The sequence below is a fragment of the Taudactylus pleione genome, unplaced genomic scaffold (assembly GCF_031769625.1).
Source record: "Taudactylus pleione unplaced genomic scaffold, aTauple2 ptg000283l, whole genome shotgun sequence".
NCBI lineage: Eukaryota > Metazoa > Chordata > Amphibia > Anura > Myobatrachidae > Taudactylus > Taudactylus pleione.
In genome coordinates, this window is record NW_028284685.1 from 1019566 (window position 1) to 1037546 (window position 17981).

Genomic DNA, 17981 nt, shown 5'->3' on the forward strand with positions numbered 1-17981 from the left:
AGTGAAGAGGGAGGGTGGGAGTTAGGGCTGGCTGGGCTGTGTAGTGTAGTGTAGTGCAGAGTAGTGTTGTGCTGCTGTTGTCCACTACTTCAAAGTCCATAGGGGCTGGCTGTGTTGTGCTGTGCTGCTGTTGTCCATAGGGGCTGTGTCCACTCCTCCAAAGTCCATAGGGCCTGGCTGTGTTGTGCTGTGCTGCTGTTGTCCATACTAGCTGTGTCCACTCCTCCAAAGTCCATAGGGGCTGGCTGGACTGTGTTGTGCAGTCAGTTGTCCATAGGGGCTGTGTCCACTCCAAAGTCCTGTGCAGAGTCCCAGTCCTAAAGGGGTGCTGTAGTGTTGTCCAGGGAATGCTCTGTCCATCAGGGGTGCTCCCCCCAAGTGCTAAAAAAATAATATTTTTTCTGTGTTTGTGAATTGTGTGCGCAGTAGCCGCACGTGCATCAACAAAGTAGTGCCAAGCGTGCGCCTGTGTCATAAGTAAAGGGCCGGCTGGCTTGACCGTTAAAGGGTGCTGTAACCCCCAAAGTACACTCGAGTCCAAACCAAAAAAATATATATTTTCTGTGTTTGTGAATTGTGTGCGCAGTAGCCGCATGTGCATCAACAAAGTAGTGCCAAGCGTGCGCCTGTGTCATAAGTAAAGGGCCGGCTAGCTTGACCGTTAAAGGGTGTTGTAACCCCCAAAGTACACTCCAGTCCAAACCAAAAAAATATATATTTTCTGTGTTTGTGAATTGTGTGCGCAGTAGTCGCACGTGCATCAACAAAGGAGCAGCGCCAAGCGTGCGCCTGTGTCCCATAAGTAAAGAGCCGGCTGGCTCATTTCTTAAAGGCTGGTGTAACCCACAAAGTGCACTACTCTCCAGCAAAAATAAAAAAATATTTTCTGTGTTTAGCCGCACGTATATATCAAATCGATATAACATAAATGGAGGACCAAACTTTCTCCGATAAAAATAAAATAGAGAAAGATCAAGAACCACTTCCTCCTAGTGCTGAAGCTGCTGCCACTAGTCATGACATAGACGATAACATGCCATCAACGTCGTCTGCCTGTGCTTTCTAAGAAGATATCACAAATCCCCAAGGAGAGTCCAAGTGTGGTGGTGGTTGTGATGCCTGACCTTCCCAGCACTGGACGGGAAGAGGTGGCTCTTTCCACCATTTGCACGCCCCCTGCAAGTGCTGAAAGGAGCACCCACAGTCCACTTGCTGATATGCAAATTGAAGATGTCACTGTTGAAGTACAACAGGATGAGGATACTGGTGTAGCTGGCGCTGAGGAGGAAGTTGGCGAGGAGGATTCTGATGGTGATGTGGTTTGTTTAAATCAGGCTCTGGGGGAGACAGTTGTTGTCCGTGGGATGAAAAAGCCCATCACGGTCATGCCTGGGCAGAAGACCAAACATTCCACCTCTTTGGTCTGGCAATATTTCTATCCAAATCCGGACAACAACTGTCTTGCCATATGTACCTTATGTAAAGGTGGAATAAGTAGGGGTAGGGACGTTAACCACCTAGGAACATCCTCCCTTATACGGCACCTGCAGCGCGTTCATAATAAGTTACTGTCAAGTTCAGAAACGTTGGCTAAGACCGTAAGCAGTCCAGGGACACCTAAATCCCGTCGTCCTGTTGTATCCAAGCACCTGCAAACCACACCGTCAACTCCCTCCTCGTCAATTTCCTCCTTAGTCAGGATCGGAAGTAGTCCTGCATGCCATGTCACTGGCATGACTGACTCTCCTATCCGGGATTCCTCCGGAGGATCCTGCATTGCTACGCCTACTGCTGCCGCTGCTGCTGTTGCTGCTGCTGGGAGTCGTTCATCATCCCAGAGAGGAAGTAGGAACACCACTACTTTTACTAAACAATTGACCCTCCAACAGTCCTTAGCGAGGAGGATGAAGTACGACAGCAGTCATCCTGAAGCAAAATGTATAACTGAGGCCTTGACTGCTATGTTGGTGTTAGACGTGCGTCCGGTATCCGCCATTAGTGCAGTGGGGTTTAGACAATTGCTGGAGGTAGTGTGTCCCCGGTTCCAAATCCCGTCTAGATTCCACTTCACTAGGCAGGCGATACCGAGACTGTACAGAAACGTCAGAAAAAGTGTCCTCAGTGTCCTGAAAAATGCCGATGTACCCAATGTCCACTTAACCACGGACATGTGGACAAGTGGAACAGGGCAGACTAAGGACTATATGACTGTGACAGCCCACTGGGTAGATGTATCACCTTATGCAGCAACAGCAGCAGCGTCACCAGTCGCAGCATCTCAGAAACGCCAGCTCGTTCCAAGGCAGGCTACGCTGTGTATCACCGGTTTCAGTAAGAAGCACACCGCCGACAACCTCTTAGAGAAACTGAGGGAAATCATCGCCCAGTGGCTTACCCCACTTAGACTCTCCTGGGGATTTGTGATATCTGACAACGCCACCAATATTGTGCGGGCATTACATCTGGGCAAATTCCAGCACGTCCCATGTTTTGCTCACACAATAAACTTGGTGGTGCAGAATTTTCTGAAAAGCGACACGGGCGTGCAGGATACGCTTTGGGTGGCCTGAAAAATTTCAGGCCACTTTCGCCATTCAGCGACTGCGTGCCGAAGACTGGAGCGCCAGCAAACACTCTTGAACCTGCCCCGCCATCACCTGAAGCAAGAGGTTGTGACGCGGTCGAACTCAACCCTCTATATGCTTCAGAGGATGGAGGAGCAGCAAAAGGCCATTCAAGCCTATACATCCACCTATGACATAGGCAAAGGAGGGGGTATGCACCTGACTCAAGCGCAGTGGAGAATGATTTCCGTGTTGTGCAAGGTTTTCCAGCCCTTCGAACTTGCCACACGTGAAGTCAGTTCAGACACTGCCAGCTTGAGTCAGGTCATTCCCCTCATCAGGCTTTTGCAGAAGCAGCTGGAGAAAGTGAAGGAGGAGCTAAGACGGAGCGATTCCGCTCGGCATGTGGGACTTGTGGATGAAGCCCTTCGTTCGCTTTGCCAGGATTCCAGGGTGGTCAATCTGTTGAAATCAGACCACTACATTTTGGCCACCGTGCTCGATCCTAGGTTTAAAGCCTATGTGGTGTCTCTCTTTCCGGCCGACACAAGCCTGCAGAGGTGCAAAGACCTGCTGGTGAACACACTTGTCAGCTGAAGCGGAACGTGACACGTCAACAGCTCCTTCTTCATTTTCTCCCGCAACTGGGGCTGCCAGGAAAAAACTTAGGTATCCTAAGCAACCCGCTGGCGGTGATGCAGGGCAGGCAGGACCAAGTTTGGACATCTGGTCCGGACTGAAGGACCTGGCAACAATTTCTGACATGTCTACTGTCACTGCATATGATACTGTCACCATTGACAGAATGGTGGAGGATTACATCGGTGACAGCATCCAAGTAGGCATGTCAGACAGTCCATACCTGTACTGGCAGGAAAAAGAGGCAATTTGGAGGCCCCTGTACAAACTGGCTCTATTTTACCTGAGTTGCCCCCCCTCCAGTGTGTACTCCGAAAGAGTGTTTAGTGCAGCCGGGAACCTTGTCAGCGAAAGGCGTAGGAGGTTGCTTCCACAGAATGTGGAGAAGATGATGTTCATCAAAATGAATTATCAGCTCTTCCAGGGAGACCAGCCTCCAGAACGTACAGAGGGACCTGTGGTGGTGGATTCAAGTGGGGACGAGTTAATACTTTGTGAGGATGAGGATGTAAACACTGAAGAGGGTGAGGAATCGGTGGATGAGGATGACATCTTGCCTCCGTAGAGCCAGTTTGTGCAGGGACACATTAATTGCCAGCTTGTTTTGTGGGGGCCCAAACGAACCAATCATTTCAGCCACAGTTGTGTGGCAGACCCTGGCGCTGAAATGATTGGTTTGTTAAAGTGTGCATGTCCTGTTTATACAACATAAGGGTGGGTGGGAGGGCCCAAGGACAATTCCATCTTGCACATCTTTTTTTTCTTTGCATTATGTACAGTTTGGGGCCTAGTTTTTCAAACTGCCATCCTGTCTGCCACTGCAGTATCACGCCTAGATGGGTCACGTGTTTGTGCCGCCCACTCGTGTCGCTTAGCATAGTCATCCAGCTACCTCGGTGCAACCTTTTGGACATAAAAACACTATTGTGAGGTGTGGAAATTAAGGTTATTGAGGTTAATAATAGCATAGGAGCAGAAAAACCTACAAATTTTGTGATTTTAGCTGTTTTTATGCTTTTTTAAAAAAAAATACAGATCCAAAACACAAAACCCAGAACCCAAAACACGGAAGGGTGGTTTTGGCAAAACCAATCCAGATCCAAAACACGAAGAAAGATCCAGATCCAAAACCAAAACACAAAACACGAAAAGTGGCCGGTGCACACCCCTAATGTGTGTGTGTGTGTGTGTGTGTGTGTATATGAATATGTACATTTTATAGGAAGAGACACAGCTAAATATATTGTTGTATTTACCTTACACATTCTAAATTTGTCTATTATCAATTATCATCTTAATTACTTGTAAAAATAAAAATTGTATTCACTTTGCATGATGCTTCTGCATTTTATATACAGAGTGTAAAACTGCATACACACTGGATGATATGCTCCATGAGCATAGTTAACGATATCTTGCATACACACTGGACGATATTGAAGCCGATAAACGATAACGTTATTATTGTTCATATCGTCCAGTGAGTATGTGACTTTACTTGCAGATTTTCAGGTCCTCAGCTATAGAGGAGGTAATCACACATTAGGTTATGGTCCACTGAAGGTTGAACAATAATTACACCCATCCCTATTAGAAACGCTTTGCTGTAAAGCCACACATCCACTAGGCGACTAGAGAAAGACAGTACGATTACGACATCGGAATCGTACCGTCATTCCCCATCCCCTGCAGTGCCTACCCCTAACGATAGGTTGTTCAGTGTAGGCACCCTCCCTCATCCCCGAACATGGTCAATCTGTCATTATCGGCAGATTGACCGCAGGGCCGGCCCTAGCCTAAATTTTTTGGTAAGCGAGTATATTTTTTGGCGCCCCCTTATGCAGTGCCCCTTTTACAGTGCCCTCGGTAGTGGTCCCCCCTGTGCAGTGCCCCTTGTGTCCCCAGAGTAAGCCCCTTATATAGTGCCCCTAGTAGTAATCCCCCCATGCAGTGCCCCCCAACAGTGGTACCCTTTACGCAGTGCCCTTTAAAAAGTGGCCCCAGTTGTAGTTCCCAGCCCCTATGCAGTACCCCAAGTATTGCCCTTTATATAGTGCCCCCAGTTGTGGTCCCCCCCTTGTAGTGCCCCCAGTAGTAATCCCCCCTTGTAGTAATCCCCCCTTGTAGTGCCCTCAGTAGTAGCCCACCCTTTTAGTGTTCCCAGAAGTAGCCCCCCTTGTAGTGTTCCCAGTAGTAGCCCCCCCGCAGTAGAGACACAAGTTTGAATCATGTTTGAATCCTCTGCAGGATGAGCTCTGTTGTGTGTATTTTAATACAGAGAATGATGTATACTTGTATGTTGTTCTAATATTAATTATATGTGTAAGAGCATAGACTAATGCTGCCCATCCACTAGGCGATTAAATTGAGTGGTTGAACGATAACTATGGGCCTGATTCAGAGCCGTTCGCTATTTGTGGTCGCTCGTTTAAAAACAAGGGGTGGCTATTCAAATGATCCGTACGCACATTGCAGTCTGTTCACACCTCTAAGTCTGAACGAGCGTGCAAAACATACGCTCGTTTATTTGTTAAAAACGCCCCCTGGCCGCTCGCATCCTACGTCATGTCCTATTTTTATTTGATTAATCGAGTACATCGACCAGCGTATGAACTGCTCGCTATTCTTGTGGTTGGTGTTTGCTACCACAAATTTGCGAGCAGTTCTGGCTATAAAATAACCCAGTGACGTGGTCAATGACGCTGCTGTTTTAAATATGCACACCCATAAAACGCCCGTTTTGACCTTTAAGCACGCCTGCGTTCGGATCTCCACTCCCCATTTTCAAGCACCTTCCCCTGTTACCACCCACATACGCCTCATTCTGTCACTCAAAATAGCAGGCCCTCGCTATATTGCGTACCAACGATTTTCGGCCGCACTGACTGGTTCGCGCATGCGTACTAAAAACCGTACGCATGCGCAGATGTGCAAACATCGCTCGGAACGAGCGTACTGCCGCTAACGAGCGGCTCTGAATGAGGGCCTATATCGTTATCGTTCAATCGTTTATTAATCGTTTGCAAATCGTTCACTAAAATGTCTAAAACGACCAGCGATGCACGCTCCCGCTGGTCATTTTAGACATCTATCAAACATGCTGGACAACCTGATGATAATGTCAGGTTGAGCATGTTAGCAGATGATTGATGTGCCTACACTGAACGACTGAACGTTAAGTGTAGGCACAGCACAGACTGACAAATGACTGCACGATTACAGTGTCGTAATCGTGCAGTCTTTTGCCTGTCTTCTAGTGGATGGGCACCATAAGAAGTGGAGGAGTTAGGAATACGAAGGGGAGGAGTCTATGCCAGGAACCAGACGCTGACACCAATGTGGGCCTGTATGTTCTTTAAATGCCAGGGCCTATTTTTAGTCCCAGTCCGGCCCTGCCCATGGCCCATCATCATTACCGCCCTCCCTCACATATAACCTGGCTGCTTGTCACTGACTGGTCAGATCACTCAGTGTAGTAATTTTCTCTCGCGCCTCTAAGCCTGCCCCTTGTTTGAGGTCAGCTTGTCTTAGCTGTTGTTGCCAGAGATAGCCAAAAACTGACAGTGCTTGGTGCGGCCGCTCCCAATACAGAGGTTGTCCCCTAGGATCCACCTGGCATTACTTGCTCACCTGCACTGTACAGCCGCTGCCTGTGTGGGGGCCCCTCTGTGTGTGGGGGCCCCGGAAAGACCACCCCTGCCGCCCTCCCCTTAATCCGGCCCTCTGTAACTATCAAACGGAATAGTTGACCCTTTTAATTTATTAGAAACCATACAATTTGACAGTAACATTGTTACAAAGTAATTGTCAAAAACAGAGTGAAATACACAGTGACCAAATAGGGAGCAATCAAAATAGAGTTAATATTCAGATGCTTTGTAAGGAACAAATACAGTCCCAAGAATCCATACAAAGGTTAGTAGTAGCAAACAGACATACAATTCAGTCCTTTAGAAACAAGGTTGGGTACATCCCAAAACAAGCTCTGTCAAAATAAAATGTTATTATCGTTCTTACTCCAAAAAGGTGGATGGCAGCCGAGGATGACATCTCGAACGAAGGTAAATCCGGGTTGCCCTTAGCGTTAGCGGCGGGGAGGGTTAGGATTAGGGAGTCTAGCGGGGTTACGGTTCAGTTTGGGGTGGGGGATTAGGATTAGGCACCCCAGGGAGAGGTTAGGACTAGGCACCCCCCGGGGGAGGGTTAGGTTTATGGAACGGTAATGGGGGGGGTTAGGGTTGGGCACCCCCATCGGTAGGTTAGGGTTAGGCACGCGGGGGGGAAATAGGGTTAGGCACCACTAAGGGAAGGTTAAGGGGGAAGGGGGAGGAGACAGGGGAGGTTAGGGTACTTTCCTGCCTCTGTTGGGATCCTGATGTTGTCGGGCAGCCGCTGTCAGGATTTCGGGATTGTCGGGCTAAACAGCCACCGGCATTTCAATCCCATTCCTTCTTATTTTATTTGAGAGGTTAGCTTATGTTTTCTTATATTTGGATGAGCTGCAGTTGGTGGTTATAACTTATTTATGTGCATAGGCATTTATTATATTTATTAGTGCTGATCCTCTAAATTTAGTTTGCTCATAACTTACCTCATGGAGTCAAATGTGCCGAGTGGAGGGGACTTCATCACTATGCCTTATTTAATAGGTGGCGCAGCATGTAAAGAGGGCCCCAGGGTTTTCAACAGTGTGTGGCCATGTCCCACAAGCCTGCATACGCCCACTAATACTTGTACCCAGCACAGATAATAAAGCTAAATCTTTCTGAAAAGTCTGGGACATAACCTGAAACTGATATTTCCACCATAACAACACTGGCAAGCTCACTGGGATATCAGTCTTTAGCATAGTAGCCTCTCTTGGTTTGTCTCAATACTACTCCTTTGTCTTTTCCACCTCTAAAAAATTATAAGCGAACTATTGGGAAGTACGCTCACTTTAGATTACATTGAATATATGCATTGCTGATGTCACTGTTAACAACACATTGTGTCATGTGCATCTTTGCAAAATGTTATTGTCCAATTTTTATAGTTGTTTCCAATATTCCATTAATAAATACATTCATAAGGAAAATGAAAAATGAAATATGCACTCCATAATAGTTGCCTGAAAAAATAGAATGGATTTGTTGTTCAGAGCTAAACTCACTAAGTTTTTTTGAAGCTTTGCAACTCATCATCACCAGTGTTGAAGAATAGAACAACACAGAATCTCACTGCAGGCTATTAGTCCAAGCCACATAGTTTAATCGGATAGAAGCATCCAGTTAACAACCTACTGGGCTCAGTCATCAATGAGGGGCCAAAAAGATGATTTGGCACCTAAACCTAGACAATCCAACCCAATACTAAGAAGCTTAATACCTGTTGGAACTGAATACATGGCCAGCGGGTACTGGTATAAACATTTTAAAATATAATGCACACTGTTGTAGCACAATGTGATGCTCTGAAAGTTTGTACAGTGCTGCACCACTAGCACCAGGTTCAGGTGTGTTCGGAATGCTTCAGTGGCCGATTTCCCCTTCGCTAAGATAGGACACACCCTGACAGAGAGGCAAGCCTGTATTCCCCTTTTGCAGACACAATGACCAGTCAGGAGGGAAAGGTGCAACGCAATTTTATTGTAACCAATCAAAGATTAACAATTAACACAGGAAATGTTTACCATTCACAGATTGAATGAAATAAATTACACTTTTCAATGTCAAGGTATTTATTTATTACCTCCCCGTCCTCTACCGGTGACCCCAGCGGGCAAGCAAGTGACACCAACAAGAACCACAATTCCTACAGAACTTTTAATTTATCTAAAACAAATGAGAAACCAAAACATGAAACATGCTGGTTGAGTTTGTATCAATAATGCACCGGCAACTTATATCTTTAAAATACAGTCTGTGCTACGCTTCTTTTTGCTGAGGATAACGTGGGAAAAACACGTTGGTTAGCCTTGAGAAAAATAAGGATAACACTGAGGCTATGCTGATAACAGTAGTTCACCGGCAGCAATAATGTAACACAGTCTTTGAGCCTTGAGAAAAATAAGGACAACACTGAGGCTATGCTGATAGCAGTAGTTCACCGGCAGCAATAATGTAACACAGTCTTTGAGCCTTGAGAAAAATAAGGATAACACTGAGGCTATGCTGATAACAGTAGTTCACCGGCAGCAATAATGTAACATAGTCTTTGAGCCTTGAGAAAATAGGGACAACACTGAGGCTATGCTGATAGCAGTAATTCACCGGCAGCTATAATGTAACACAGTTTTTCTAAACGCCTATGCCACAATTTACTACCAACAGAATTGCCAGCTGGGGTTACACAGGGCTAAATAAACAAGTAATGTACATTACATCAGCATGAATGGACTTTGAAATGGTTACCGGGCCAAACAGTGTATAAGAGACAATTTACATTAACACCAATACCAGTAAATATTCAAACATTTCATGCAAGCAAAATATTGATCAGCATTGACAATAATAACACAGCGAGCAGTGAACAGCTTTACAGAGTGTTATAACAGATAATGGGCCTGATTCAGAGCCGGTCGCTATTTGCGCTCGCTCGTCCAGAAAATAGGGGTGGCTATTCAAATGAACCGTTCTCTGTTTGCAGTCTGTTCACGCCTCTAGGTCTGAACGAGCGAACAAAACTTGCGTTCGTTTTTTGGGAAACTACGCCCCCTGGCCGCTCGCATCCTACGTCATGTCCGCTATTTATTAGATTAATCGAGTACATCGAACAGGGTATGAGCTGCTCGCTATTCTCGTGGTTGGTTTTTGCTACCACAATTTTGCGAGCAGTTCTGGCTAAAAAATCCCCAGTGACGTTGTCAATGACGCTGCTGTATTAATTATGCACACCCATAAAACGCCCGTTTTGACCTTTAAGCACGCCTGCGATCGGATCTCCACTCCCCGTCTTCAAGCACCTTCCCCTGTTACCACCCACATACGCCTCATTCTGTCACTCAAAATAGCAGGCATTCGCTATTTTGCGAGCACACGATTTTCGGCCGCACTGACTGGTTCGCGCATGCGTATTACGATCCGTACGCATGCGCAGTTGGGCAAACATCGCTCGGAGCGAACGAGCAGCCACTTGCGTCCGGCTCTGAATCAGGCCCAAAGGGCCACAGAGGGCAACTATCAACCACTTAATTGACACAAATGATCAACACTAAACAGAGGCAAATACACATCAATAGCATTGCATTTAGTATAAAAATAAACATTAGGACAACCCACGGTGGCATCGGACATGAGCGAACACCCATATATCACGTCCCCTCCTGGACATGAGCCAGAGGTTCACAGAAGAGAAATAACCACCAATACAATTCTTGGGGGACAGAAGAGGTGACCTATCTTTCACTTCCCCCCTATTTTAACATTACTAAAGCAGACGAGGGACCTATCCTGACCCCCAAAATGACTCCCTTGCTTCCCCTTTTATTCTATGGACCCTGGGGACATAGGCAGGGCTTGCGACAGGCTATGGAACCTGACTAGTGACAGGCAGGGCAAGCAGTGGGCAGGGGTGGCTAAGTGCAAGGCAGGGGAAGGAGCGGGAACAAGGAAGCTCTTGTGCATCTCACCCCAATGCAGTGGCTGTTCAGCCTCCTCCGATGTCCAGGGCAACTCTGGGATGCTAGGCACCACACCGGAGCTCCCAGCTGCAGACCTCCGGCAGGTATTTTACACGGGGCAACAGGTGCAAAATCCCTTTCCACAGGGGCTCAGTCCAGCAAACAAACACAGCAGCAAGAGGTGTCCTGAAGCACTCTTCCTCTGGGGCTGTCTTTTCTTCTGCCCGTGCGGGTGCCAGCAGGGGTTTCATCACTGGCGGGACCTTTTCCTCAGCTGGGGCTTCATCTGCGACGATGGAGCGATGAGACCTCCTTCCCAGGCAGCTCCTCTTCCTTCCCAGCATGCGCAGACTTCCACATGCGGCGCCTCCTGATAACAGGCACTTAGGAAGGCAGTCCTTTATTCAGAGGGGGCTTCTTCCAAAGCAGGATGCTCTATGCAAATCCCCAGGCAAGTTTCCTCCAGGGACTCACGTCCAGCATCAGAGCACCTCTCCTGGCAGGATAGATAGGTAGCCTTCCGGGCTAATGTGAAGTCTGGTAATTGTAATCCAGGGCAAACATAAAAGTTATAGCATCCTTATTTTTACAGCTCCAAGGGCACTCCACTGAAACTCCTTACAGACAGCACCAGGTGCAGTATTTGTAATCCAGGGTAACATAGGGGAATACTCTCCCCTATTGTATGACCAGACTCTGAGCACTCCACAGACAAATCCTCCCAGACTCCTTTTTACAGATATCCTCCCTGACTCAGCACTGACAGCCCTGGGGAGGGAATTTTATAACCTATTTCATATTCTCCTCCCTGTCAATCTGGCATCTATGAGTGTACAGGGGGAACCCAGCAACTGGCCGCCTACAGGGATCTCTGCCTGGACACCCAGGCTACCAATAAATGGGACAGGTTTTCCCTCCAAAAATGGGTCGCTGACCAAGAGGCACTTTCTACCCCCCTGTATGCACAGGCCCAGTAAGGTCCGAGGAGACAGGGTCAGTCAAAGTTCACTATACCTGCCTATTATAAGGAATAGGGCTGCAGTATATCTATGTGTACATACATAAAAAAATATTGGGGGACCCCTATTTGGTAACAAACTTGGGTGTACCAAAACAATAAATGGCAGCATGTACAAGAGTGGTACTACAAGTGTTAGTCTCCTAAAATGGAAAACAAAAACGTATAGATGAGATGAACTGCTCATGACTTCTTAACAGCAAATTAGACAATCTATGATGAGTCCAGGTAATTACTGCCATTCAGGAACATTTTTTTATTGGTGGTTGAGCAAGGTAAGAGGCCACTCATGTTTGGCTGACTGGTTAGTTAGTAGACCAGATCAATGGAAATGTACTAATTTGACGTTAGTTAAGGTGCATACACACAGGACGATTTGCTCTATGAACGAAATCATCCCGTGTGTCCCTGGCAGGGGTGTGCTCAGTGTTGTTAACAACACTGAGCACAAGCACTGAGCAAAATCAATAACTATTTTGTTCAGTGCCGTGCTCCCTCCCTCATCCCCGAACATGTTCAACCTGACATTATCGTCAGGTTGAACAGGAGGTTAGGGTGATGAATGGCAACTACCAACTACAAACAGGAGCGCGCATTGGTAGTTGTCGTTCATCGTTTTTTGGCCCAGAAACTGAACGATTTTTTTAACGATAACTATATTGTTAACGACCAATCGTTCAAAAAAATCATCCCGTGTGTACTCACCATAAGAGCTTGTGTACAGTCTGTCTAAGCTATGTGTTTTTTAGTACTCCTATGAATGTAAATTGACCAAGAAAAGATTATTTTAGGTAATTGTTTAATTCAATTATTTATTATACAATTGAGAACAAACAGTATTACATTTAAATTGGGTAATATCAGAGAGGTTAGAGGGCCCTGGCAACAAGTTTACAATCTAAAGACAAATAGAAAAATGATACATGAGGAAAATGCTACATATCACATATTGGTCTAACCGGATTACAAGGGTAAAAGGTTTTTTGGTAAGCCTTGGTAAATCTCTCCCACTCAGAAGCTGTGGTGAAGTCAGTGATCTCAAACACATCGGACTCATGATCAATGATCAGCAGTGTTGAGCTTTAGTCAGAGGGTTTTGTGAGTTTAGAAAGAGAACACACATAAGTTTTGTGTGACCAGTGTAGCGTGGGAAGTAATTGGAGAGAACAGCTTATGGGGGTTACGTTGGTGCTAAATTACAGGCAATCAATGTAAGGAATGACTGAGAGGAGCAGCAATAGAAAAAAGTTTTCCGAGAGAAATCAGTGTAGCTCATACTTACCTACTTTTGAAAATGACTTTGAGGGAGATTGTAGATGGCTGCAGAATGCGACGCGCCGTTGTGGGGGCGTGGTCTGCTCCACCCAAAGGGCGTGTCTAACTCCACCTAAGGGCGTATATATTCCTATAAGCTGACGCCCTAGCTCCCCCACTGACATTAATACATCTCTACCCTGCCATATTGACATTAATAGATTCCCCCCCAGACGCACACATTCATTTATATGAATAGATTCACACACACACACACACACACATCCTATGAATAGATTCATACACAGGGGCCCATTTATCAAAGTGCATTTGAGGTAAATTCCCCGAAAACACCTGTTTTCGGGGGTTTACCTCAAGTACTTAGTATCCCCCGAATGTATGAAGGAGGGACCGCAGCAGGTATCGGTATCCCTCCATTGCCGCCGGCAGCCGCCTCCCCCATAGGTTTCTATGGGGGATGCGATGCTGCCAAATGTATCAATATCAGGAATGCGAAGCATTCCCGATATTGGCCCCAGCAGCTAACGCTATCTAAAGATAGCGTTAGCCGCTGTTTCCTATGGGCACTTACCGCATATCAGCCGGCGGAGGGATCTGCCAGATCCCTCCGCCGGCAATCGGCGCCGCTCATGTGCAGTCCGCGGGACTGCGCATGCGCAGAAGCCCCGACTGCCCTCCGGAGACATCGCAGGGACGGGCTCTTTTCAGAGCCCGTCTCCCTGCATGTCCCGGATAATACATCCGTCAGATAGGATCGCATTTTGCAATGCGATCAGGGGCGGTACTGCATGCCCTGATCGCATTGCAAAATGCGATCATTAATAAATGGGCCCCACAGTCACACACAGACAGTCTCAGCACATCCCATGAATAGATTCACACACACACAGTCTCTCACACACAGACACCCAGTCAGTCACACACATCATATGAAGATTTCACCTCCCCACACACACACACACACACACAATTACATCACATTACTACACACACACATACATCACATTAGTACACACACATACATCACATTACTACACACACATACATCACATTACTACACACACATACATCACATTACTACACACACACACACCCATCACATTACTACACACACACACACATCACATTACTACACACACATACATCACATTACTACACACACACACACATCACATTACTACACATCACATTACTACACATCACATTACTACACATACATCACATTACTACACATACATCACATTACTACACATCACATTACTACACATACATCACATTACTACACACACACACATCACATTACTACACATACATCACATTACTACACACACACACATCACATTACTACACATCACATTACTACACACATACATCACATTACTACACACATACATCACATTACTACACACACATACATCACATTACTACACACACATACATCACATTACTACACATCACATTACTACACATTCATCACATTACTACACATACATCACATTACTACACACACATACATCACATTACTACACACACACATCACATTACTACACATACATCACATTACTACACACAAACACACATCACATTACTACACATATATCACATTACTACACACACATACATCACATTACTACACACACACACACACACATCACATTACTACACATACATCACATTACTAGACACACACACATCACATTACTACACACATACATCACATTACTACACACACACATACTGTACATCACATTACTACACATACATCACATACAATTACACAGTAATAGATCTCCCTCCCTCCCCCACGGCACTGACATGAGTTATACATGTGGCAGGGGCTGCAGTGAGCTCTAACACTCACAGTCTCAGGCAGCTCCTCTGTCTCTGTCTTCAGTGTCCTCCGGCGTCGGCTCCTCCCCCCTCTGTCATCACAGGCTGGCCAGGGAATGCTGGGAGCATCAGTCTCTCCCAGCAGCAGTCTGTGAGCAGGGGAAGGCGTGCCCAGGAGACCTCACAGCAGCCACACTCCTGCCTCCCTGCACCCGGTGAGTGCGCCCCTGCGTCTCCCCGCCCCCTTTACCTCCGGACTCGCGCATGCGCAGTCCGGATTTTTAGACAGGGCAGAGGGAATGCGGGGGATTCAACTTACTTTACGGGGTTGCGGGAGCTCCCACCTTTATTCGGGAGACTCCCGCGAAAATCGGGAGGGTAGGCAACTCTGGTGTAGCTACTGCATTAAAAGTGGCTGATGGAATAAAAGTCAATAAGCAGATATTTTGAATAATCAATGCATGAGTGCATTTATTTATTTTTTGCAGTGTTTTGTAGGGAAACATCTTTAATTATAACTGGGTGCACTCTGTGTAATTTATTTATATAATGGGGGCACTCATTTTAATTTATCTACTGGGGAAGTATTTATATATTTAACAAGGGGTGGACATTTGTAGTGTCTTTTTTTGTTGCATTACAAGTGGAAGTATTCTCTGGTGCACCAAGCCGTACTGGGCCACATGAGTGAGCACTATATTTTAACATTTGGTCACTTGTGCCCATTGGCCCAGTGCTACTGAGAATATTGCGCTGGGACTCTTTTGTCCTCGTACAGGATTGGGCCCGATGAGGATTGGCATGATATGTGAAATAGAGCTGACATTCCTTTTGTATTGTTCATTCATCTTTTCCCTATTTTGTTGGTCAAGCTAGCTCAAATAGATCTCGCCAATCAGAACCATGTATTTTTTTCCCAGTATTTTGATACGCAGCTTCATAATTGCACTTGACATGTGAGTGAAATTGGGATGTAGTATAAAATTATGCAATTTCAAAACATGCTACCTACGGTATGTGTAGTTTGGCCGTTAGTAAATCTGCCGTTTTCCAAACCGCACATAAAATGTCAAAAAAGATTGCAGATTTGCAAAATCACACTTTAGTAAATATATTATTTTTAAATGTGATGCCTTTCCAGTCCAGGTTTGCAGGGATATTAGAATATTGATGTGATATCACATTGGTATTTTAAAGTAAGACATTTTTTTTTCTTCTTGGCAAATCTAATATAAATTCAATGGATTTTAAGTGTACAAATTATTTTTATAATGATGTAATGATTGTACATTATCTATATAATTCTATATTTAAATAGGTTACAAAGGTTTATCTGGGATTCTCACTAGAAGAATGGTATGTACTGTGAGATTTACATGTATTTGTATATATTTGTACCTGTGGTCGGGCTGCATATTTTTCTGTGTAGTAAATTTACTTCTCTTACCACGGTTTTCATCATTATATAGGCAATTTTCCCAGGCAGGTTTTAGGCAAAGGATAATCACAATCGGTCGATGTGGGCGTGGCTCCGCAGGGAGGGGTCCCCTGCACTTCTCTCGGCAAGTCTAAATTAGGCAAGTAGAGGCTCTTTTCCTGTGAACAGTGAGAGGTCCAGAGCCTGGGAGGGCAGCTTTCACCTGAGAAGACCCATTGCTGGTGTAGCTGCTGTTCAGGGACCGGTTATGTGCGATGATTGGTGGAGCTCCTTATCATCTGGGGAAGCTGCAGCACTGTCCTCAGTGACGAGAATACCAGAGGGCAGTCACTGAAGAGAAATGAGGGGCCAGCTCATTACTAGTCCCTAGAGGTGGTTTCTGTGCAGGAGGCGTGGCTCAGTATAACAGAGTTGGTGTCCAAGCGGCAAACATCACCAGAGTGCAGCCCAATGAGACAGGGAGCCAGCGGCCTAGGGACAGACAGATCACTGACTGCCACCTGAGCGGAGCCAAGTATTGCAGCTATAGTACCATATAAAAGGCAATTAAAACCAGATGCAAATTCAAAACGAAAGCAGCATGAATGCATGAAGCAATTTGCAATAAATGCTCATATCCAAAATTTAGGCAGAATGCAGGAGACCCTTTCCTGATAAAGTTTGAGAGACTTGAATGACAGACCATACAGTGTAAGGTCTGCTGCTCAGTTCGCTCCTTACTTTTGAAGCATGTTGATATTGAAGCCCCAATCACATTCTGATCAATATAAGGGACCTTTCTAGTATGGAGAAACTACCATACTGCATGGGTTGTGGCAGTAAATAAGGCTTAATGTGCCGATCCTTGAGCAGAAGAGAGCAGAGCTGAGGTCTCCAGAGGGGTGGACTGGAATTTTCTTTATCTGTATCCAGAGCGATGCAGCTGTTCACACACAGCGTGAGGAAGCAGGTGGAAACAAATAGGCAGAGCATTTGGATGTCACCGTGTTTCATCTCCTTGACAATGGAGACCTTCCCAGGCTTTAAAATGAAAAAGAGCCAGGGTATTTACCTGTACGTTACACATTCTTTCTACTTCAGGGTCCATAGGGGGTCCACAGGGTTGACCTTGGGGTATAGGTTGGGAACCAAATCCGGGCACCACGCAGTTAAAGCTTTTAGCTCCCAGGATGCACTTGGGTCCACTCTCCCTATAACCCCACCCCCCAGCCAGAGGCACCTCAGTTTAAGTTGGTTCCCGGCCGGAGTTGGGTCACCGTTACTGCAGGGGGGCTGCTTAGCAGCCCCTAAGCTTAAAAGAGTTTTATTTTATTATTTTTTTACTACTCTTCAGAGCGGCAGCATCAGACTGTCCAATGGACGTCTGAGCTGCCGCTCCTACACCCCGCCGGCGCTGCGACGCCAGTACAGATCTGGGGATCGCAGCGGGACCCCAGAGTCTGTACTAGCCGGGCTCTGGAGGAATCCCTGGGCTGCTGCCGGATCGACGGGGACAGGTAAGTCGCGTGGTCACCGCTTGCGGTGATCCACGTGTGAATATGCAGCCTTATGCCTCCGGTCTCTGGGGACAGACCGGAGGCGCTAGCGGTGGCGGCGGGCTCCCCCTCCATGGAGGCA

General features: G+C 46.3%; 1 protein-coding gene across 3 annotated transcripts in view; it reads left to right on the forward strand.

Annotated features, from left to right (window-relative positions):
• The window catches only part of PLA2G4A (phospholipase A2 group IVA), a 270597-nt gene that overhangs the window by 98337 nt on the left and 154279 nt on the right, over positions 1-17981 (forward strand). For all 3 annotated transcript variants that reach the window (XM_088482227.1, XM_088482226.1, XM_088482229.1), the window contains one exon: positions 16245-16282. In XM_088482227.1, the coding sequence (XP_088338353.1) occupies positions 16245-16282 (38 nt within the window). The remainder of the gene's footprint in view (positions 1-16244; positions 16283-17981) is intronic.